General features: G+C 39.3%; 1 protein-coding gene across 4 annotated transcripts in view; it reads left to right on the top strand.

Moving 5' to 3' along the window:
• Positions 1 to 41: 41 nt before the first annotated feature.
• PRKRA (protein activator of interferon induced protein kinase EIF2AK2) overlaps positions 42 to 16,899 on the top strand; it is a 20,297-nt gene continuing 3,439 nt past the window's right edge. Inside the window, exons 1-7 of one of the 4 annotated variants that reach the window (XM_023212333.1) lie at positions 42 to 316; positions 872 to 1,041; positions 4,509 to 4,590; positions 7,321 to 7,399; positions 8,440 to 8,557; positions 10,088 to 10,182; positions 15,471 to 15,645. In XM_023212333.1, coding sequence (XP_023068101.1) covers positions 252 to 316; positions 872 to 1,041; positions 4,509 to 4,590; positions 7,321 to 7,399; positions 8,440 to 8,557; positions 10,088 to 10,182; positions 15,471 to 15,645 — 784 coding nt within the window. In that variant the 5' untranslated portion in view covers positions 42 to 251. Of the gene's footprint in view, positions 317 to 871; positions 1,042 to 4,505; positions 4,640 to 5,922; positions 6,382 to 7,320; positions 7,400 to 8,439; positions 8,558 to 10,087; positions 10,183 to 15,470; positions 15,646 to 16,899 lie in introns of those variants that run through there. The other 3 variants (XM_023212334.1, XM_023212335.1, XM_023212336.1) reach the window with 3 other exon arrangements.

The following is a 16,899-nucleotide window of genomic DNA, read 5'->3' as shown; positions in this document are numbered from 1 at the left end:
GGAGGGGACAGAGGCGGGGCTGGGCCGGGACCGTGGCCCGCAGAGGGGCAGCGAGGGGGCGTAGCCGGAGCTACGGCACCAAGGCTCCGCCCCCGCGCTTCCCGCCCCCTCGCTAGAGGAACGCAAGCAGTAGGAGGGGGAGTCGGAGGCGGCGGCGGCGCTGGAGCTCCTCCTGGGGACCAGCGACCCGGGGAGCTAGCACGTCGCTCCGCACCGCTCTTCCTCCACCCGCTGAGCCGTCCCTTCTCGCCATGTCCCAGAGCAGGCACCGCACCGAGGCCCCGCCGCTGGAGCGCGAGGACAGTGGGACCTTCAGGTCAGCGTGCGGGCAGTCGGGGCCCCAGGGCCGGGAGCGTTGGGCGGCGAGACCGGGGCGCGGGGAGCCGGCCCTCCAGAGGCATTCTGGGTAAAGCCTTGCCTGGCGCCCACGCCTCCGCGTCTGTAGGCGCTCGGCCCCGCCCTCTCGGATGCGAGGGTTGGGGTCTGCGGCCGGACCCCGCCCCTCTCGTGGCCCCAGGCGGCCCGCGGGGCTATGGAGGTGGCGCGCGGTCGCCGCGCCCAGGAAGGGATCGTCAGGTTTGTCCTGAGAGGCTGCGGCGCTGCTACCAGCCCTGTTCTGTTGAGACTGTCTCCTACCCGCATTCAAGTTCTCTCTCTAAGGACCTCGCTCACCCCGCCTGCCCCTGCGGGGAGACTGCCGCAGCGGGGCCGGAAGACAGGTGCTCCCCAGCCTCGCCAGCTCTGGCCCTGGCCGCCGGGGAACTCCGCGCCTCCCTCGTCACCGTCGGTGGCGGTCAAAACTGGCCTCTGTACGCTTCTGCTTCAGTCTCCAATTTGGCATGCAAAGCACACCTTTTTCTGGTTTTTGCAGTTTGGGGAAGATGATAACAGCTAAGCCAGGGAAAACACCGATTCAGGTATTACACGAATACGGCATGAAGACCAAGAACATCCCAGTTTATGAATGTGAAAGATCTGATGTGCAAATACATGTGCCCACATTCACCTTCAGAGTAACCGTTGGTGACATAACCTGCACAGGTCTGTATACACAGTTAACCTGGATGACCGAGTGGGTTGGCAGTCAATACTTGGTGTTGCTTTTCAGTTCGGAAAAGTGCTCTTTTTGCCAGACAGCTGTGAGGAACAGGTTCTGAAACTGAGACCTCTCATCTCCGGTCGTTAGGGCTTTTCAGCTTCATCTGATTCTCTTCCTAATTTTCTCTTCCCCAGATACCAAGGAAGCTCAGAAACTAAAAAGTTACCCAGCCATCCTGCACGACTCTTCTCATACCCCATGATCCTCCTAGGGTTCTTCTAAGAATTAGAGGGAAGCAGGAAAGGTTCTTGGAGCAGTCATAGCTGGGTCCCTAGGTACTGTGAAGTTTCATAGATTATAGCATACCAGCAGGCATGACCCCAGAATTTTCTGCACGTCTCTCCTCTCTTTATGGCACTTTAGGTCCATTGTACCACTTTTGATTCTGCAAACAAAATGAGGAAGGGGAGAAGGTCCTCATACATTATATTGCATAATAACTTTTAGTTTTTGAAACGTTAACATATTTTGTATATTATCCACATTTTAAACAAGAAGAAGCAGGTTCAGAGAGATTATAAGTAACATGCCTGTAGCAATGAAGTCACATAGCAATGAAATTTTAAAGTTCATGCTTTCTTTTGGTCTGTGAGCTTGAGCAAATGATAACTAAAGTTGCTCATTTGTAAATGTGGACATTATTTTTCTTATGTATCTATTTAATTGCAAACACAAAACATTGGATGCTAAATTTAATTTGGAAGGATGCCAAGAAAAAAATTTAGTAGGAAGGTTCAAGTTCTGCCATCTGGTAAATCTGACGGCAGCATTTGTTTGTGTCCCTGGAAGTTTGGAGTCCTTTATTTTAATTGACACCACTTTAAGGAAAGTTTAAAACTTTTTGTGTGAGGCAGTTAGATTGTAGGTGCTGGCCGGAAGGGTCCCCATGGGAACCATAGAGTCAACACTGCATTACTTACTTTAGCTAGTCTATTTCTAGAAAATCAGGAAGAATTCAAGAAAAAGGAGGTTTTTTCCCTCTCAATGTGTTTTAGACCCCAAATTAACAACCTATGGCAACCGTTCTGCCTACGCCCTCTTCTCACACTACCATGGCTTCCTGTGCAAGTTTATCTGCCTCCATGGCTTCCGATACTATCTAAAGGCTAATAATTCTGAAATGTCTGTCTACATCCCAAGCCCAGTTACAGAATAGTTTATCAGTCTGTGCTTGCTGAGCATCTTTGCTTGGATGACACAGAGGCCCCTCAAGCCTCTCATTGTCCCAAACTGAATCCATCTTTGCCCTCAAACCCATTCTTCCTGCATTCCCTTTCTCTGTAAAGGCTCCACAATCACCTAGTTCAGTAGAAATGTGGGTTTTGTCTTCCTAACTACTTCCCATCTCCCTCCCTCTTGTCCAGTCTGTTATTAAACTCCATCTGTTGGAGTTTAATAATCCACTAAATAGCCACTGAATCTGTCTGCTTCTCTCTCCTGGCCATTGCCACTGCCTAGGCGACCATCATCTCTCACTTGGATTGTAGCTGCATTCTTGTAACTACATGTTTACCTTCTAGTCTTGTGATGTCCTTTTGTCACATGACATCCAGTGTTCATCCTTTTTTTTTTTTTGAGAGGGTCTTATTCTGTCGGGGAGTGCAGTGGCATGATCATAGCTCACTGCAGCCTCAATCTCCTGGACTGGAGCAATCCTCCTGCCTCAGCCGCTTCTCGAGTAGCTGGGACTACAGGTGCACACCACCATGCCCAGCTAATTTTTCTGATTTTTAATAGAGACAAGGTCTCAGTGCGTTGCCTAGGCTGGTCTTGAACTCTTGGCGTCAATCTTCCCACCTCAGCCTCTCAAAGTGTTGGGATTACAGGCGTGAGCCGCCTCACCCACCCTTAACAACCAGTATTCTTTCTAGCATTCATATGTCTTCCTCTTCTCAAAATCCATTCAGTGGTTTCCCTGTAACCCTCTGGATAAACACATGTTTTTTGTTTGTTTGTTTCCGAGACAGAGTTCCACTCTTACACCCAGGCTTGATTGAAGTGGCACGATCTCAGCTCACTGCAACCTCTGCCCCCTGGGTTCAAGCGATTCTCCTGGCTCAGCCTCCTGAGTAGCTGGGATCACAGGTGCCTGCCACCACGCCCGGCTAATTTTTGTATTTGTAGTAGAGACGGGGTTTCGCCATGTTGGCCAGGCTAGTCTCGAACTCCTGACCTTAGGCGATCCACCCGCCTCAGCCTCCCAAAGTGCTAGGATTATAGGCGTGAGCCACTGAGCCCAGCGCAATACCATGTTTCTTAACATGACTTACAGCCTTGCTTCTTACACTTTAAAAAAGCTCTTACACTTTAGCAAAGCCAACTGCTTGGGATTCTTGAGAACACTGTGCTGTATGTTGCCTTTGAGCCTTTGCAGGTGCTCTTTTTCTCTGCCTAGAATGCTCTTCCTACTCTCCCATCTCTCTTCACTTTATTAGCTGTTACTCATCATTTAGGTCTCCATTTAGTTATCTCTTCCTTCATGAAACCTTTCTGAATCCTTACAAAGAGTCGGAGAGCTGCTGCTTTTATGTGCTCCCCTACAGCCTGCACTTAGGCTTGTTGTAACATATCCCATTCCATATTTCAGGTGCCTATTAACAGACAAAAATCCCACACCAGGCTGTTGACTCTTGAGGGCAGGGCCCCTGTATGCCATATCCCTAATACCTCTGTTAGCAGATAAATATATGGTTTGTGTGTCTTCTCACACTTGAGTGCCACACTTAAAACTTATCCCATGTGGGAACTTAAAAGGAAAAAGATTGAATTTATCATTTGCCATTGCGATTGCTTACTGAAATTAGACATCAGTCTTATCCCCAGTCCCAACTTAGCTACCCATGCAGAAGATACAGACTGTCCAGAAGATGCATAACAAGCTGTCACCTTACTCCATAAAACACTTTCCTGTTGTACCCAGCACATAATCATGACTGCTCAGCCTAGCAGAGCAGTTTGATACATTATAGGACAGGCTATTCGAATAAAATTATGCACATTTTGCTGTCAAACAGTTCTGTAAATGGTTTCTTTAAAAGAAACTTCTTGTTGCAGAAGAATTTCCCCTCCAGGAATAAAGGAAGAGTAAAATACTAAGCTGCATTTCTTCAGAGGTGTGACACGGTCTACTTTATTACCATGTTATGTAATAAACATATATAATGTAGAAATAAGGATTTTTATGCAGGTATGCATATAATTAAATATATAGAACTTTAAAAGTTATTTTTTGAAATATTTTTCACATGGTGAGTATTTTATTAGTGTGTAACCACATGTAGTGTATATTTTTATTACCTAGTATGTGTATGTAAAATCTATAGTGACTTTGTGTTGTGTTTTGAAAACATCTCGTAAGCTGCACATTTTTGTAGGAGATAAAGACTTCTTTTTTTAAATCTTAATTCAGGTGAAGGTACAAGTAAGAAGCTGGCGAAACATAGAGCTGCAGAGGCTGCCATAAACATTTTGAAAGCCAATGCAAGTATTTGGTGAGCTAAATTTCTTTGTATTCAGCAGCTCAAAAATATCATGGCTGAGGTAAGATTAAAAATTTAAACATGCTTACAAAAGCAACAAAGTGAACAGTTGTTAGCATCCTACCTCTCTAATTATATTTCCTTATGACGACTTATCATCCATGAAAGAAAACTTTATTGAATCAAATCCAGCAGGTAGCTGTTAAATGAAGGCGCTCATGAATTAGGCTTTACTGTTTTTTTTTTTTTTCACATGGGGTGCAACAGTAGAAAATCAGTGCTTCTTGCAAATATTAACATTTTGTATTTAGACTTTGATTATTTCTACATTGAAGACAACAAAGTGTGAGATGGAGAAAGATCCACTAAAAGTACTCTTTTAGGAATTATAATTTTGAAGAAGCAGGCAGAGGTTTTCTTTTATTATATAATATATACCAAAAGAAGAGAATGTTAAGTGGGATATTCTTGACATATCTTTCCAAAGTACGATTTTTTACTACTCTAGGTCTTTCTGGATAGAATATTGGTCCTGGAGCATCTCATGTATTATGGTAGTGTCCACTGGACATACTCTGGAGCTTGGCATATTTTCAAGTTCTTCTTGTGCATGCACTCACATTAGCCTGAAGTACGATCTGGTGTAAACTGCTTATAGCTGACAGTAGAGACCCAGGGAATTTGGGATGGGTTTTTTGTTCCTAGTCATAGAAAGGCTTTTGGATTAGGAGTGTAGTTAGGTTCTCATGTAGTATTCCTCTCTTTTTGTAAATCATTCTAAACCATTTGGGTAGTTAAGAACTAACCAGTGACACGGCAACCCTCTAGATAAGCAGCTGCCCAAGATAAGCCTTGCATTTTGCAAGATGATGCTTCATTCTCTAGCGTCATGCATTATAATTGATCTATGCCAGGCTGGGCGGGGTGGCTCACGCCTGTAATCCCAGCAGTTTGGGAGGCTGAGGTGGGTGGATCACTTGAGGCCAGGAGTTCAAGACCAGCCTGGCCAACATGGCAAAACCCTGTCTCTACTAAAAATACAAAAATTAGCCAGGCATGGTGGCAGGCGCCTGTAATCCCAGCTACTTGGGTGGCTGAGGCACAAGAATCACTTGAACCCGGGAGGCAGAGATTGCAGTAAGCTGAGATTGCGCCACTGAACTCCAGCCTGTGAAACCCAGTCCCAAAGAAAAACAAGGCCAGGCGTGGTGTCTCACATCTGTAATCCTGGCACTTTGGAAGGCCAAGATGGGCAGATCACTTGAGTCAGGTGTTCGAGACCAGCCTGGCCAACATGGTGAAACCGTATCTCTACTAAAAATACAAAAAATTAGCCAAGTGTGGTGGCATGCTCCTGTAATCCCAGCTACTTGAGAGGCTGAGACACAAGAATCCCTTGAACCCAGTAGACAGGTTGCAGTGAGCTGACATTGCACTATTGCACTCTAGCCTGGGCGACAGAGCAAGACTGTCTCCAAACAAACAAACAAAAGACATGCCAAATGACATGGCAGGTATTGAGTTCTCCCCCACTGGTGATGACCATGCTGTTTCTGTACAGCCTGAAGGTGAACCCAACCATTAAGTACACTTGTAGAAATGAGGGGTATGGAGTGTCCTTTCTGCATCTGGGCACTTCACTTTGTCAGCAAAAAAAGCTAACAAACTTTACTATATTTGTGCTTCTTGACAGATAAAATGGGAGTTACTAAGCTGTAATCAGGCCTAAAGTGGCCTGACTTAATACAGAGACTTTCTCACTTCTCCATCACAATTATTTGGGTAGCTTCGGCATGCAGCATTGTAAGTGAATACTCATGTCTCATCAGCCTATGTAAAGCTTGAAATTCTCGCAGTTGGAAAAAAAAAAGAAAAAACCTTGAGGAAGTGGCAATAACTAAACCTCACTTGTCATGGAAAAATGACTCCAGTTGCCTAGGTGGTAGTAACCTTGAAATGCCGCTTATTCAATTTTAAGCACTGACCTGCCAAGTAACTAGTAATTCCCAACTCCCTAGAAGAGGTCATTCTCTTTTTCCTTAATCATAATCCCTACATGCTAAAACCAAATTCATCTAAGCCATCTATTTTATGCAGGATACATGTAAATCTTAGAGGATTATCCCAGCACTGAGCAGATGATAGATCAAACAGATCTCTCTTCATAGTTCTCTGGATGAAAAAACAATATTTATAAATAATCTGTATTGTTCACATTGCCAGGTTCAATTTTCTGGATCATTGTTACTCTTCCATTTTTTGCATAGTTGTAACAGAGTATTCTTTAAATATTTTTTTATGACATGCCTATTACGTACAAAACACCACAAAGCTTATGTAGGTAAGTGATACATAGGCGCTACCTCAAGGAGCTTATAATCTGAATAGGGGAGAGGTATGGTGAAGGATGGACAAATTATATGTATTTGTAAGAGTATATAATTTATGGTAAAACAATTTCCTCAAGAAAGGATTCAACCATGTGTTATAATGTTTCAAAGAAGGGAGAGATTATAAACCATTGGGGTAAAAGGATAGGCTTCTTGGAGAAAGTGTCATTTGAGATATATCTTGGATGACAGATAGATCAGATTCCCATAGAAGAGGCCTGAGAAAAGGGCATTCCATGTAGAAGGAATGACAAGAGCAAAGACATAGAGAGTTAATTAGAAAATGCTTGTCATTTATTTCATAATTCGGGGGAAATTATTTTGTTTTATAACACTTTTAAAAAATATTTAGCTTTGCAGTTCCTGACCCCTTAATGCCTGACCCTTCCAAGCAACCAAAGAACCAGCTTAATCCTATTGGTTCATTACAGGTAAGTTGTACAGTTCTTTGCCTACTGATGAAATATATAGTCAGTTTGTAATATCAGAGGAGCTAACACAAGGAATTAATATTTTAAAGACAAGATAGTGATATATTTTGTTTCCCAACTTACGATCATTAGATTTATAGAGCTAACTTGAAATTATTTTCCTATTTATGTTTTGGATTTTCTTCCATATACAGTATTTGCCTTTGGCTTATAGAATTCTCATTTAAGATCAATAGGCCCTCAGTGCACATGGGTAGAGTGTTTTATACTTTAAGAATAGTTCTTGCTACTCTTGTGACAAATCTCTGTCTACTTCTGTTGAGACAGAAGACTTTTATAAAGAGCCTAAATCAAATCAGTGAACCTAACTCAAGAAAAGGAGTCTGCTTATTTGCTTATTCTACCAAAAAAAAATATATTTATATCTACACACACTCACACATGCACACATATTCAGCTTTGAATTTCTATATGCAGAATATCCTTCTTGCAGACTATTCATGTGCTCTGTTAGGCCATTCCCCTCCCCATTATTCAGCCAGTCCTTTGGTCTCCTTTTCCAGCACTATGAGCTTTTCTATAGTTTTCTTCACCTTCTGCCTCCTACCTCATCAAAGTCTGTTGTTTGCTATCCCTACTCCTCATGTGTTCTTGGCCAGCTGTGGGTTTGGAAGTCTATAGCTAGGAGGGGAGGGACTTCAGGAACCGATGGCAGTGAAACCTGTAGATGGTCTCCTCTGGTGTTCCCAAAGGGCGGTAGTAGCCTGTTTTTCTAGTTGAAGTCTCATACCAGCTCACTATGGTTTAATTCAAGAACACCATTCATAGCAGAAAACTGATTCAGTTTTGGTATTGGGATATAAAGATATAAAATGCAGGAATGTCTCTGAGAAACAGAGGGTCTTCCCTCTTTTTTCCGTTGCAGAAAATCACTATTCTTTTCAAACATATACATAGAAATGGGATCAAAATTAAGAAAATATTTATGTGATTGAGCCATTGCATAAAATTACTATTAAAGCCTCATCTTGATTTTATAGGAATTGGCTATTCATCATGGCTGGAGACTTCCTGAATATACCCTTTCCCAGGAGGGAGGACCTGCTCATAAGAGAGAATATACCACAATTTGCAGGCTAGAGTCATTTATGGAAACTGGTACTTACTTCTTACAATTAAAGGCATTTGAAATATTTTCAGATGATGAATGACTATAGAAATTTCTGTCGTAATGTTTTCAAATATTTCTATGCAGAAAAATTGATACACTCCTCTTTTATAGTCTCTGACTTTCTGATGTTGAACTTAAGTATAAATATTTGGATTAAGATACTTAGTCTTAATTTGATATTTTTAAAAATCATAGATTATTAATAGAAACTATTGGCTTTGTACTTTAAACAGTCTTCATTGATAAATTAGTGACTTAAAAAAACTCATTTTGGAGACAAAGGTATAGTAAATCTCTTGGATTTTATTTAACAGCTATTCTATCTAGAAAATAGGACTAGAGGAAGATTACACTTGAAAATGATATGATTCATAAGAGACTAGATGGCAAATAATTGCAGTGAGATAAAAATGAAAATTATCTTTCTTAATTGTAGCAACTTTTATGTTATAAAGGATATAAACTGTAAGAAACACTGTCACTTTAGAAAGTACTAGTGAGAATTCCCGTTAACTTCTCTGGCATGTTTTTGTCATTTTTTAAAGTGGCTTAAAATGGGATTTTATCTTAACTAGATAATAGTTTCAAGTAATAAGAAACTGTTTGCCTTTGGGAGGTAGTGTGGGCTATTACAGAAAGCACCAGGTCAAAAGCAGGAACCTCAGCTTCCATCTTTGATGCAGTCCTTGATTTGCAAAGTTAAGCAAATTACTTAATCTCTCTGGATCTCAGTTTTTTAATCTATAAAACAAAAACATGGGGATAGATATTTGTGGTATCTTTCAACTCCAGCATCCCCTGTGCCTTTCTTATTCCTGTTTAAAGGAATTCCATATAATTGTTAGTTTAGAGAAGATCACAAGCAGGAAATAGACATTGAGAGAGAGAAGAGTTATAATTCAGATGTATTTTAATAAATATGAATAATTGGTCAGAATTAAACCAAATGTGGTTCAGTAATGCTAGACATAGGAAAATACAATTATTATAGAAAACCAGAAAGCATAACTATTAAAAACTTAAAACAAATGCCTTCAAAAGTGTAAGAATTAGTAACTATACAGGCCAGGCACAGTGGCTCACATCTATAATCCCAGCCCTTTGGGATGCTGAGGTGGGCCGATTGTCTGAGGTCAGGAGTTCGAGTCCAGCCTGGCCAACATGGCAGAAACCTGTCTGTGCTAAATATAAAAAATTAGCCAGGTGTGGTGGCAGGCACCTGTAATCCCAGCTATTTGGGGGGCTGAAGCAGGAGAATTGCTTGAACCCAGGAGGCGGAGGTTGCAGCGAGCCAAGATTGCATCACTGCACTTCAGCCTGGGCAACAGAGCAAGACTCCATCTCAAAAAAAAAAAAAAAAAAAGAATTAATAGCTATACAAAAAAAATAACACAACAAACAAAGATACCAGGTCAGTAAGAACATAAAAACCATGAGGTTCTCTGATTAAATACAATACTTTATACTGTGGACACTAATTTCTTTTCTAAATCTACCATTTCTTTTTCTTTGTTCAGGAAAGGGGGCATCAAAAAAGCAAGCCAAAAGGAATGCTGCTGAGAAATTTCTTGCCAAATTTAGTAATATTTCTCCAGAGAACCACATTTCTTTAGTGAGTAATGTTGACAGCTATGATGTTAATGTCATTAAACATTTCTTGGTGTAGGAAACTTTCCTTGATTTCTTATTGTATGGCTACTTCAGAGTTGTGATTTTTAGAAATCTCTTCATTATTCAGTTATACACTACCCCATTTTTAGCTGCTTCCTGTTTGTGAGTCAGGATCACAAAGGCAATTAGGTAAGAGAGCTTGGGAGACACAGTCAAATTCAGAATAATAGGATGGGATGTAAAGATGATAGGCCAGTAGTACCATTTTTGCCTTCAAAGTGACAGCGCGTTTCCATCCCTTTGTTCATTCATTCACTCAGCAAACATTTAGTGAGCTCATACTGTGTGCTAAGTGTTGCGTTGGGTACTGGGTTGCAGTGGATAAGCAGTCCCTGTCTCTAAGGAGTTTATAGACTACTGAAAGAGAGGAACGAACTCTATAGACTAGTCCTTACAGAGTGTGATGTGGGAACACAGAAGAAAGCATCCAACCAAAACAGGTTTGGAGACAGATTCCAGGAAGAAGTAATGTCTAAGCCAAGACCTGTAGGTCTAGAATGGGGGAAAGGAATTCCAGAGAGAAGAAAAAGCATGTGCAAAGGCCCGGAGTGAAACATAGTATGCAGTCTAGGAGCCCTAAGTGATTTGTTGTGTGTAGAGCATAGCGTTGAAGGAAGGGAGTCTCAATGAAGCCAGCAAAGTAAGGAGGGATTAAATCTTAAAGAGACCCCTATATAAAGAAAGTGAACTTTATCCCAAGGGTAGTACAAAGTCATTAAAGAATTTTAATCTGGGAAGGACAGGATCTAGTCTAAACATTAGAAGGAAATCACTTGGCTGCATTATGGTGAGTGAGTGAAATTAGGATCAAAGAGACCTGCGAGAGTGCTGTTATAGAAGACACATGAGACATGACAGCTTGAACTAAGGTAGTGACTGGGAAAATGGAGAGAGATGGGTAGATTTTAAAGTTATTTAGAAAACTGAGGTAAAGTGGCATGGTAATTGATTGGATGTAGGAAGCAAGGGAAAGGGAGGAAATTACTATTTTAAGCTTGGCAATAGCAAGAGGGGAGCAGATAATGAACTAAATGTATTGAATTTGAAGTGCTTGTAGAATAGCTTATGGAATAGCTAAGTGAATATATCGAGTAGCTGAACAAATAAATACAGAGCTTAAGAGATTGAGACCTACACACGATATATAACCTCAGATTCTGATATTCATAGATAGGTGTTGTCATGTGATACATTATCTGAGAGTAGTGTATTAGGTGGGAAATAAAAAAGTACAACTATAGCAACTTCTTCACTGAGCTTATGATAAAATAAGGCCTCATTCTTTAGAAAAAAATCAAAGACTATACAAATGAGTAATATAATTTGATTCTACTTTTTTAATAGAAAAATTAACACTGCATTTACTGCTTTTGGAATTTGGATCAACAATATCACCAAAATTACAAAGCACAGATAGGTTTACAGGTGAAATTGGTCAAATCTTCAAAGAAGAGATCATTTCCAATGCTATTTAAACTCTTTTCAGGCAATGTGTATATAACATAAAGGAAACTTTTAAATTTATTCTCCAAAACCAACATAATACACCAAAACCTGACAACAGCAAGTTCAACAGAAAAAAAAAAAAAAAATTATAGATCAATATGCCTTATGGTAAAATGGTAAAACCTTTGTAAAATGTTCAGTTCAACATTAAAATAATAATCAAACATTGACAAGTAGGGTTTATTTAACTAATGCAAGACTATTTCAAGGTTAGTAAGTTGGTTACTTTAACCACATTAATGTGTTAAAGAGTAATATATAATCCTCTCAATGGATGACAAAAAATTTTGATAAAACTCAGCAATCATTACTGATAAAAACTTTGAAAAAAACCAAAATCATGGTTATATATTTACACACTGTACTCATTCCCATTAATACCAGAAATAAGGATGCCCACCAACACCACTTTTATTTAACCTTGTTCTGGAAGTACCTACCAATTAAAAACAAACTAGACAAGAGAAAATAGGAAGAAGTTGGAAATAACAGGAGATAAAATGGTTACTAACTGCAAATGATATGATTGTATCCCTTTAAAACCCCAAAGAAAAACTACTAGAAACAATAAGAGAATTCATCAAGGTAACTGATTATGAAATTAATATACAAAATCAATAGCTTCTCCATATTACTCAGAGTTATGTAGGTAACAACTAGAATAATTAAAAATAAAAAGCTAAAAATTATTGTATCTGGGAAGGGGACTGAAGGTAGGGAAGGGGCAAGGCAGAGGTTGTTGCTTTTATACTTTGGTACTATTTGATTTTTTGCTGTATGTGTATAGCCACTTTGACAAAACTTACGAAGCTTGGTAACATTGGACATTTTATAGAAAAATAGAAAATCTATCCTATTCTGAAAAAATATACTAGAAAAAAGTCATTAGTTTTCTTTACAAATAATAACTAGAATATAGAAGATCCCAATTTAAATTGTAGAAACAGGGATAGGATATCTGAAAATAAACTTAAAAAGAAATGTGCAGGACCATGTGAGGAAAACTCTACTAATGAATAGAGCAGAAAATATTGTAAATATATTTAACTGTAACGTGGTCTCACTCAAAACCTACCAGCGTTCATTTTGGACCTTCATACACCTTTATTGAAGTTTATCTGGAAAAAAACCCTCAAGAATAACCAAGAAAACTGAAAAGGAAGGGTTGGGAGAGCAAGGGTGTGCTGCTTTACCAGAGAACAAAACATACTGTAAAACTGTACTTGTCAGACAAGTTACTGGGCCAGGAATAGTCAGAGGAGCAAACAGAGAATCCAAGTGTAGATGCTAATCCACATAGGACCATAGTATATGGCAACAGTGAGATTTCAGATCAGTGGGTGAGAGGATGGATTATTCATTAATGATGTAGAAACGGTTTACATCCATTTTTAGGTGGGGGCTGTATATGTATTTGTTTATGAGTATGACATCTACTTAGGATGCTTCCTTATTCCTTACACCAAAATAAATCTCAGATCGATCAAAGATTTGAACATTTAAAACAGTATAAGTATTAGGAAACATGGAAGAGTTTTTCTTTTTAAAAATCTTAGCATGAGGAAAGCATTTTAACTTAAAACCTAGAAGGTTAAAAGATTAATAAATTTGGCAACATAAAACCTACTGCACAGCAAAAAATCTGTAAATCAAGAGAATAAAAACAAAGTGGGAAGAAATTATTTTCAACATATAAAGGAACTGTTTTCAGTACCAACTTTAAAGCTCTTTTATACACATCTGCACACAGCAGCATATGTCTGTGGAGCTACTGGGGAGGCTAAGGTGGGAGGATTGCTAGAGCCCAAGAGTTTGAGAGTTAAGCCACATAGCAAGACCCTAACTCTTAAAAAATGGAAAATTTAAAAAGCTCTTATGCATCAGTTAAAAAGACAACCCAGCCGGGCACGGTGGCTCACGCCTGTAATCCCAGCACTTTGGGAAGCTGAGGCGGGCAGATCACAAGGTCAGGAGATCGAGACCATCCTGGCTAATACAGTGAAACCCCATCTCTACTAAAAATACAAAAAATTAGCCAGGCGTGGTGGTGGGTACCTGTAGTCCCAGCTACTCGAGAGGCTGAGGCAGGAGAATGGCATGAATCCGGGAGGCGGAGCTTGCAGTGAGCCGAATCGCACCACTGCACTGCAGCCTAGGCGACAGAGCAAGACTCCATCTCACAAAAAAAAAAAAAAAAAAAGACAACCCAGTAGAAGAAATGCAAACGATTAAGGAAAAAAAGAAAAGGAAAAATATTCAACTTTATTCATGCAAGATAAAATATTTTCACCTTTTAGATTGGCAAAAACTACAAAATTTGATAATAGCTGGTATTAGTGAAGGTATGAGAAAACAAGCCCCCTCCAAGACAGTTGGTAGGAGTATAAATTGGTTCAGAAATCAGTTTGGAAGTGTTTATCCAAATTAAAAGTTTACATGTTCTTTGACTTAGCAGTTCCACTTCTAGAAATAATTCTACAGAGAAACTCATTCAAGTGCAAAAGAGTGTTTATTGCTAGTAAAAGCAAGAAGCCAGAAACAACCTAAAGCTCACAGTTGGAGATTCATAAGGTAAATACAGTGCATATATGTGCACTGATAAAAGAAAAATGAACAAGATGTAGAGGAGTAAGTTATCATTTGCTTTAAAAGATTGTGTGTGCTTGCATATGCATAGAACATTTATGGGAAGATACTGAAAAATGTTTAACAGTACGTCTAAGAAATAGAACAGAAGTCTTCAGGGAATGGGTGGTAAGGAAGAGAGACTGTACTCTTCATAATATATTTGTTCTTAGTGCATGTATGTATTTTTTTAACCATGTAAATAGTGTTTTTTAATTTATTTTAAAACAGTATTTTAAAGTTTCTATAATGTAAATTTTTATTTGGTAAATCTAACAAATTAATTCCGTATCATGCCATCTCTAAAATCTTTTGGAAATTGCCTCCCCTCTGTCATGCTCATTAATAAAATAAGATTAAGAGTAGTAACCCTACTTACTTCAGAAAGTAGTTGTTTTTATTAATGGCATATGAAACCAATTTGCGAACCATAAACTAATATGGAAATATGAGGCATTCTAAGGACAGAGATGAAAATGAAAGGATATAGGGGAGAATAAAAGAAAGAGGAAAAGCAGAAAAAAAAAGGAAAAAGTACTCAGTTAGGTTCTGGGATAGAAGTCTGATGAGAACTTTTTGACATCCTGTCATTTATTTGAATGACTTGTTCCTCAAACCCAACTTGCACATTTCATGTTTTTTTATAGTTTTTTTTTCTGTTTTATAGCTGTCAGTTATAGTGATTGATATTTAATTAAAAAAACAAAGATATGAAAATTGTTTTATATTTTAATCTGCAAATTGCTCCATTAGGCAGATTTAATTATTTATGGATTTACTTACGGTGCTCCCAAATATCTTGTACCTCTTAATGTGACCATCAGAAAACTCGACTGAGAAACATTTGTATTATACAAAATGCAAAATACTTTCAGTATATTATTGCAAGTGCTTCTTAAAAACATATTTTGTAGTACTTGTTAAATGTGTACTTTTTAATGTCTTGTTTAAATTGGAAAATTTACCAAATGTTATCCATTTAAACATGCTTTATAACATATTAAATGTGAGTGCTTAATAAGTACTCTTAATTATACTGGTACTGGTATTGGAACCCAGTCCTAGTCAAGAGTCTAAATCTTCATCTCTGTTTTTCAGACAAATGTAGTAGGACATTCTTTAGGATGTACTTGGCATTCCTTGAGGAATTCTCCTGGTGAAAAGATCAACTTACTGAAAAGAAGCCTGCTTAGTATTCCAAATACAGATTACATCCAGCTGCTTAGTGAAATTGCCAAGGAACAAGGTTTTAATATAACATATTTGGATATAGGTATGATTTTTTTTTCTTTGGCTTTCCCAAGACATGTTTATTTACAAATGTGTTTGAGGAATGAAAATTTCTATTGTAATTTATTTTATTGATCAGGGATTCTAAGTATATATAATTACTAGACCAGTAATATATATAATTGATATGTCCCATTTTTGTGGATAGTAATAAGAGCTAACATCTATACAGTTATAACAGAAACAACAATAGCAAAGATAGAGTTTTACTATGTGCCAGGCATTGTTCTAAGATTACATGTATCTACTTACTGAATCCTCAGACTAACTCTATGAAGCAAATTCTGTTATCCTTATTTATAAGTGAAGAAAGAAAGGCACAGAAAGGTTGAGAAACTTGCCCAAGATCACATAACTAGTCAGTGGTAGAGCAAGATTTGGGGAAGAGTCCCAGAAGATACCCTGGCTGTTAAACTAGCTCTGCTGGGCGGCTGGGCAAATGAAACGGCACCTACATTTCTAGCACAAGTACCAAGTTTGTGGCGCCCAGACCTTTTCTCTCTACTTTGTCACTGTATGCTGATTCTGTGAGTTAAATGGAAACAAGTCAGTTTATAGTTTTATCCCTTCCCAGCCATCAACATCTGTATTTTCTCTAGCCCTTAATCATTTGGATAGACAGATATGGACAGATGGGAAAGCAAGTCAGTATGGATTTTCTTTTAATTCAATTTATAAAGCTAATTAGTTGTGTGTGTTTGGTGTCTTGATTTTGTTCTTTTTTTTTTTTTTTTTGAGACAGAGTCTTGTTTCTGTTGCCCAGGCTGGAATACAGTGGCACAATCTCAACTCACTGCAACCTCTGCCTCCCAGGTTCAAGCGATCCTCCTGCTTCAATCTTCCAAGAAGCTGGGATTACAGGCACCCACCACCACGCCTGGCTAATTTTTTTTTTTCCCCCGAGATGCAGTCTTGATCTATTGCCCAGGCTGGAGTGCAATGGTGTGATCTCAGCTCACTGTAACCTCTGCCTCCCAGGTTCAAGCAATTCTCCTGCCTCAGCCTCCCAAGTAGCTGGGACTACAGGTGTGTGCCACCATGCCCAGCTAATTTTTGCATTTTTAGAAGAGACGGGGTTTCACCATGTTGGCCAGGCTGGTCTCAAACTCCAGACTTCATGATCCACCCACCTTGGCCTCCCAAAGTATTTTTTAGTAGAGATGGGAGTTTCACCATGTTGGCCAAGCTGGTCTCAAAACTCGTGACCTCAAGTGATCTGCCCACCTCGGCCTCCCAA

The sequence above is a fragment of the Piliocolobus tephrosceles genome, chromosome 11, assembly GCF_002776525.5.
Source record: "Piliocolobus tephrosceles isolate RC106 chromosome 11, ASM277652v3, whole genome shotgun sequence".
Classification (NCBI taxonomy): Eukaryota; Metazoa; Chordata; class Mammalia; order Primates; family Cercopithecidae; genus Piliocolobus; species Piliocolobus tephrosceles.
Note: the sequence above shows the minus strand (reverse complement) of the source record. Positions and strands in the feature narration are given on the sequence as shown.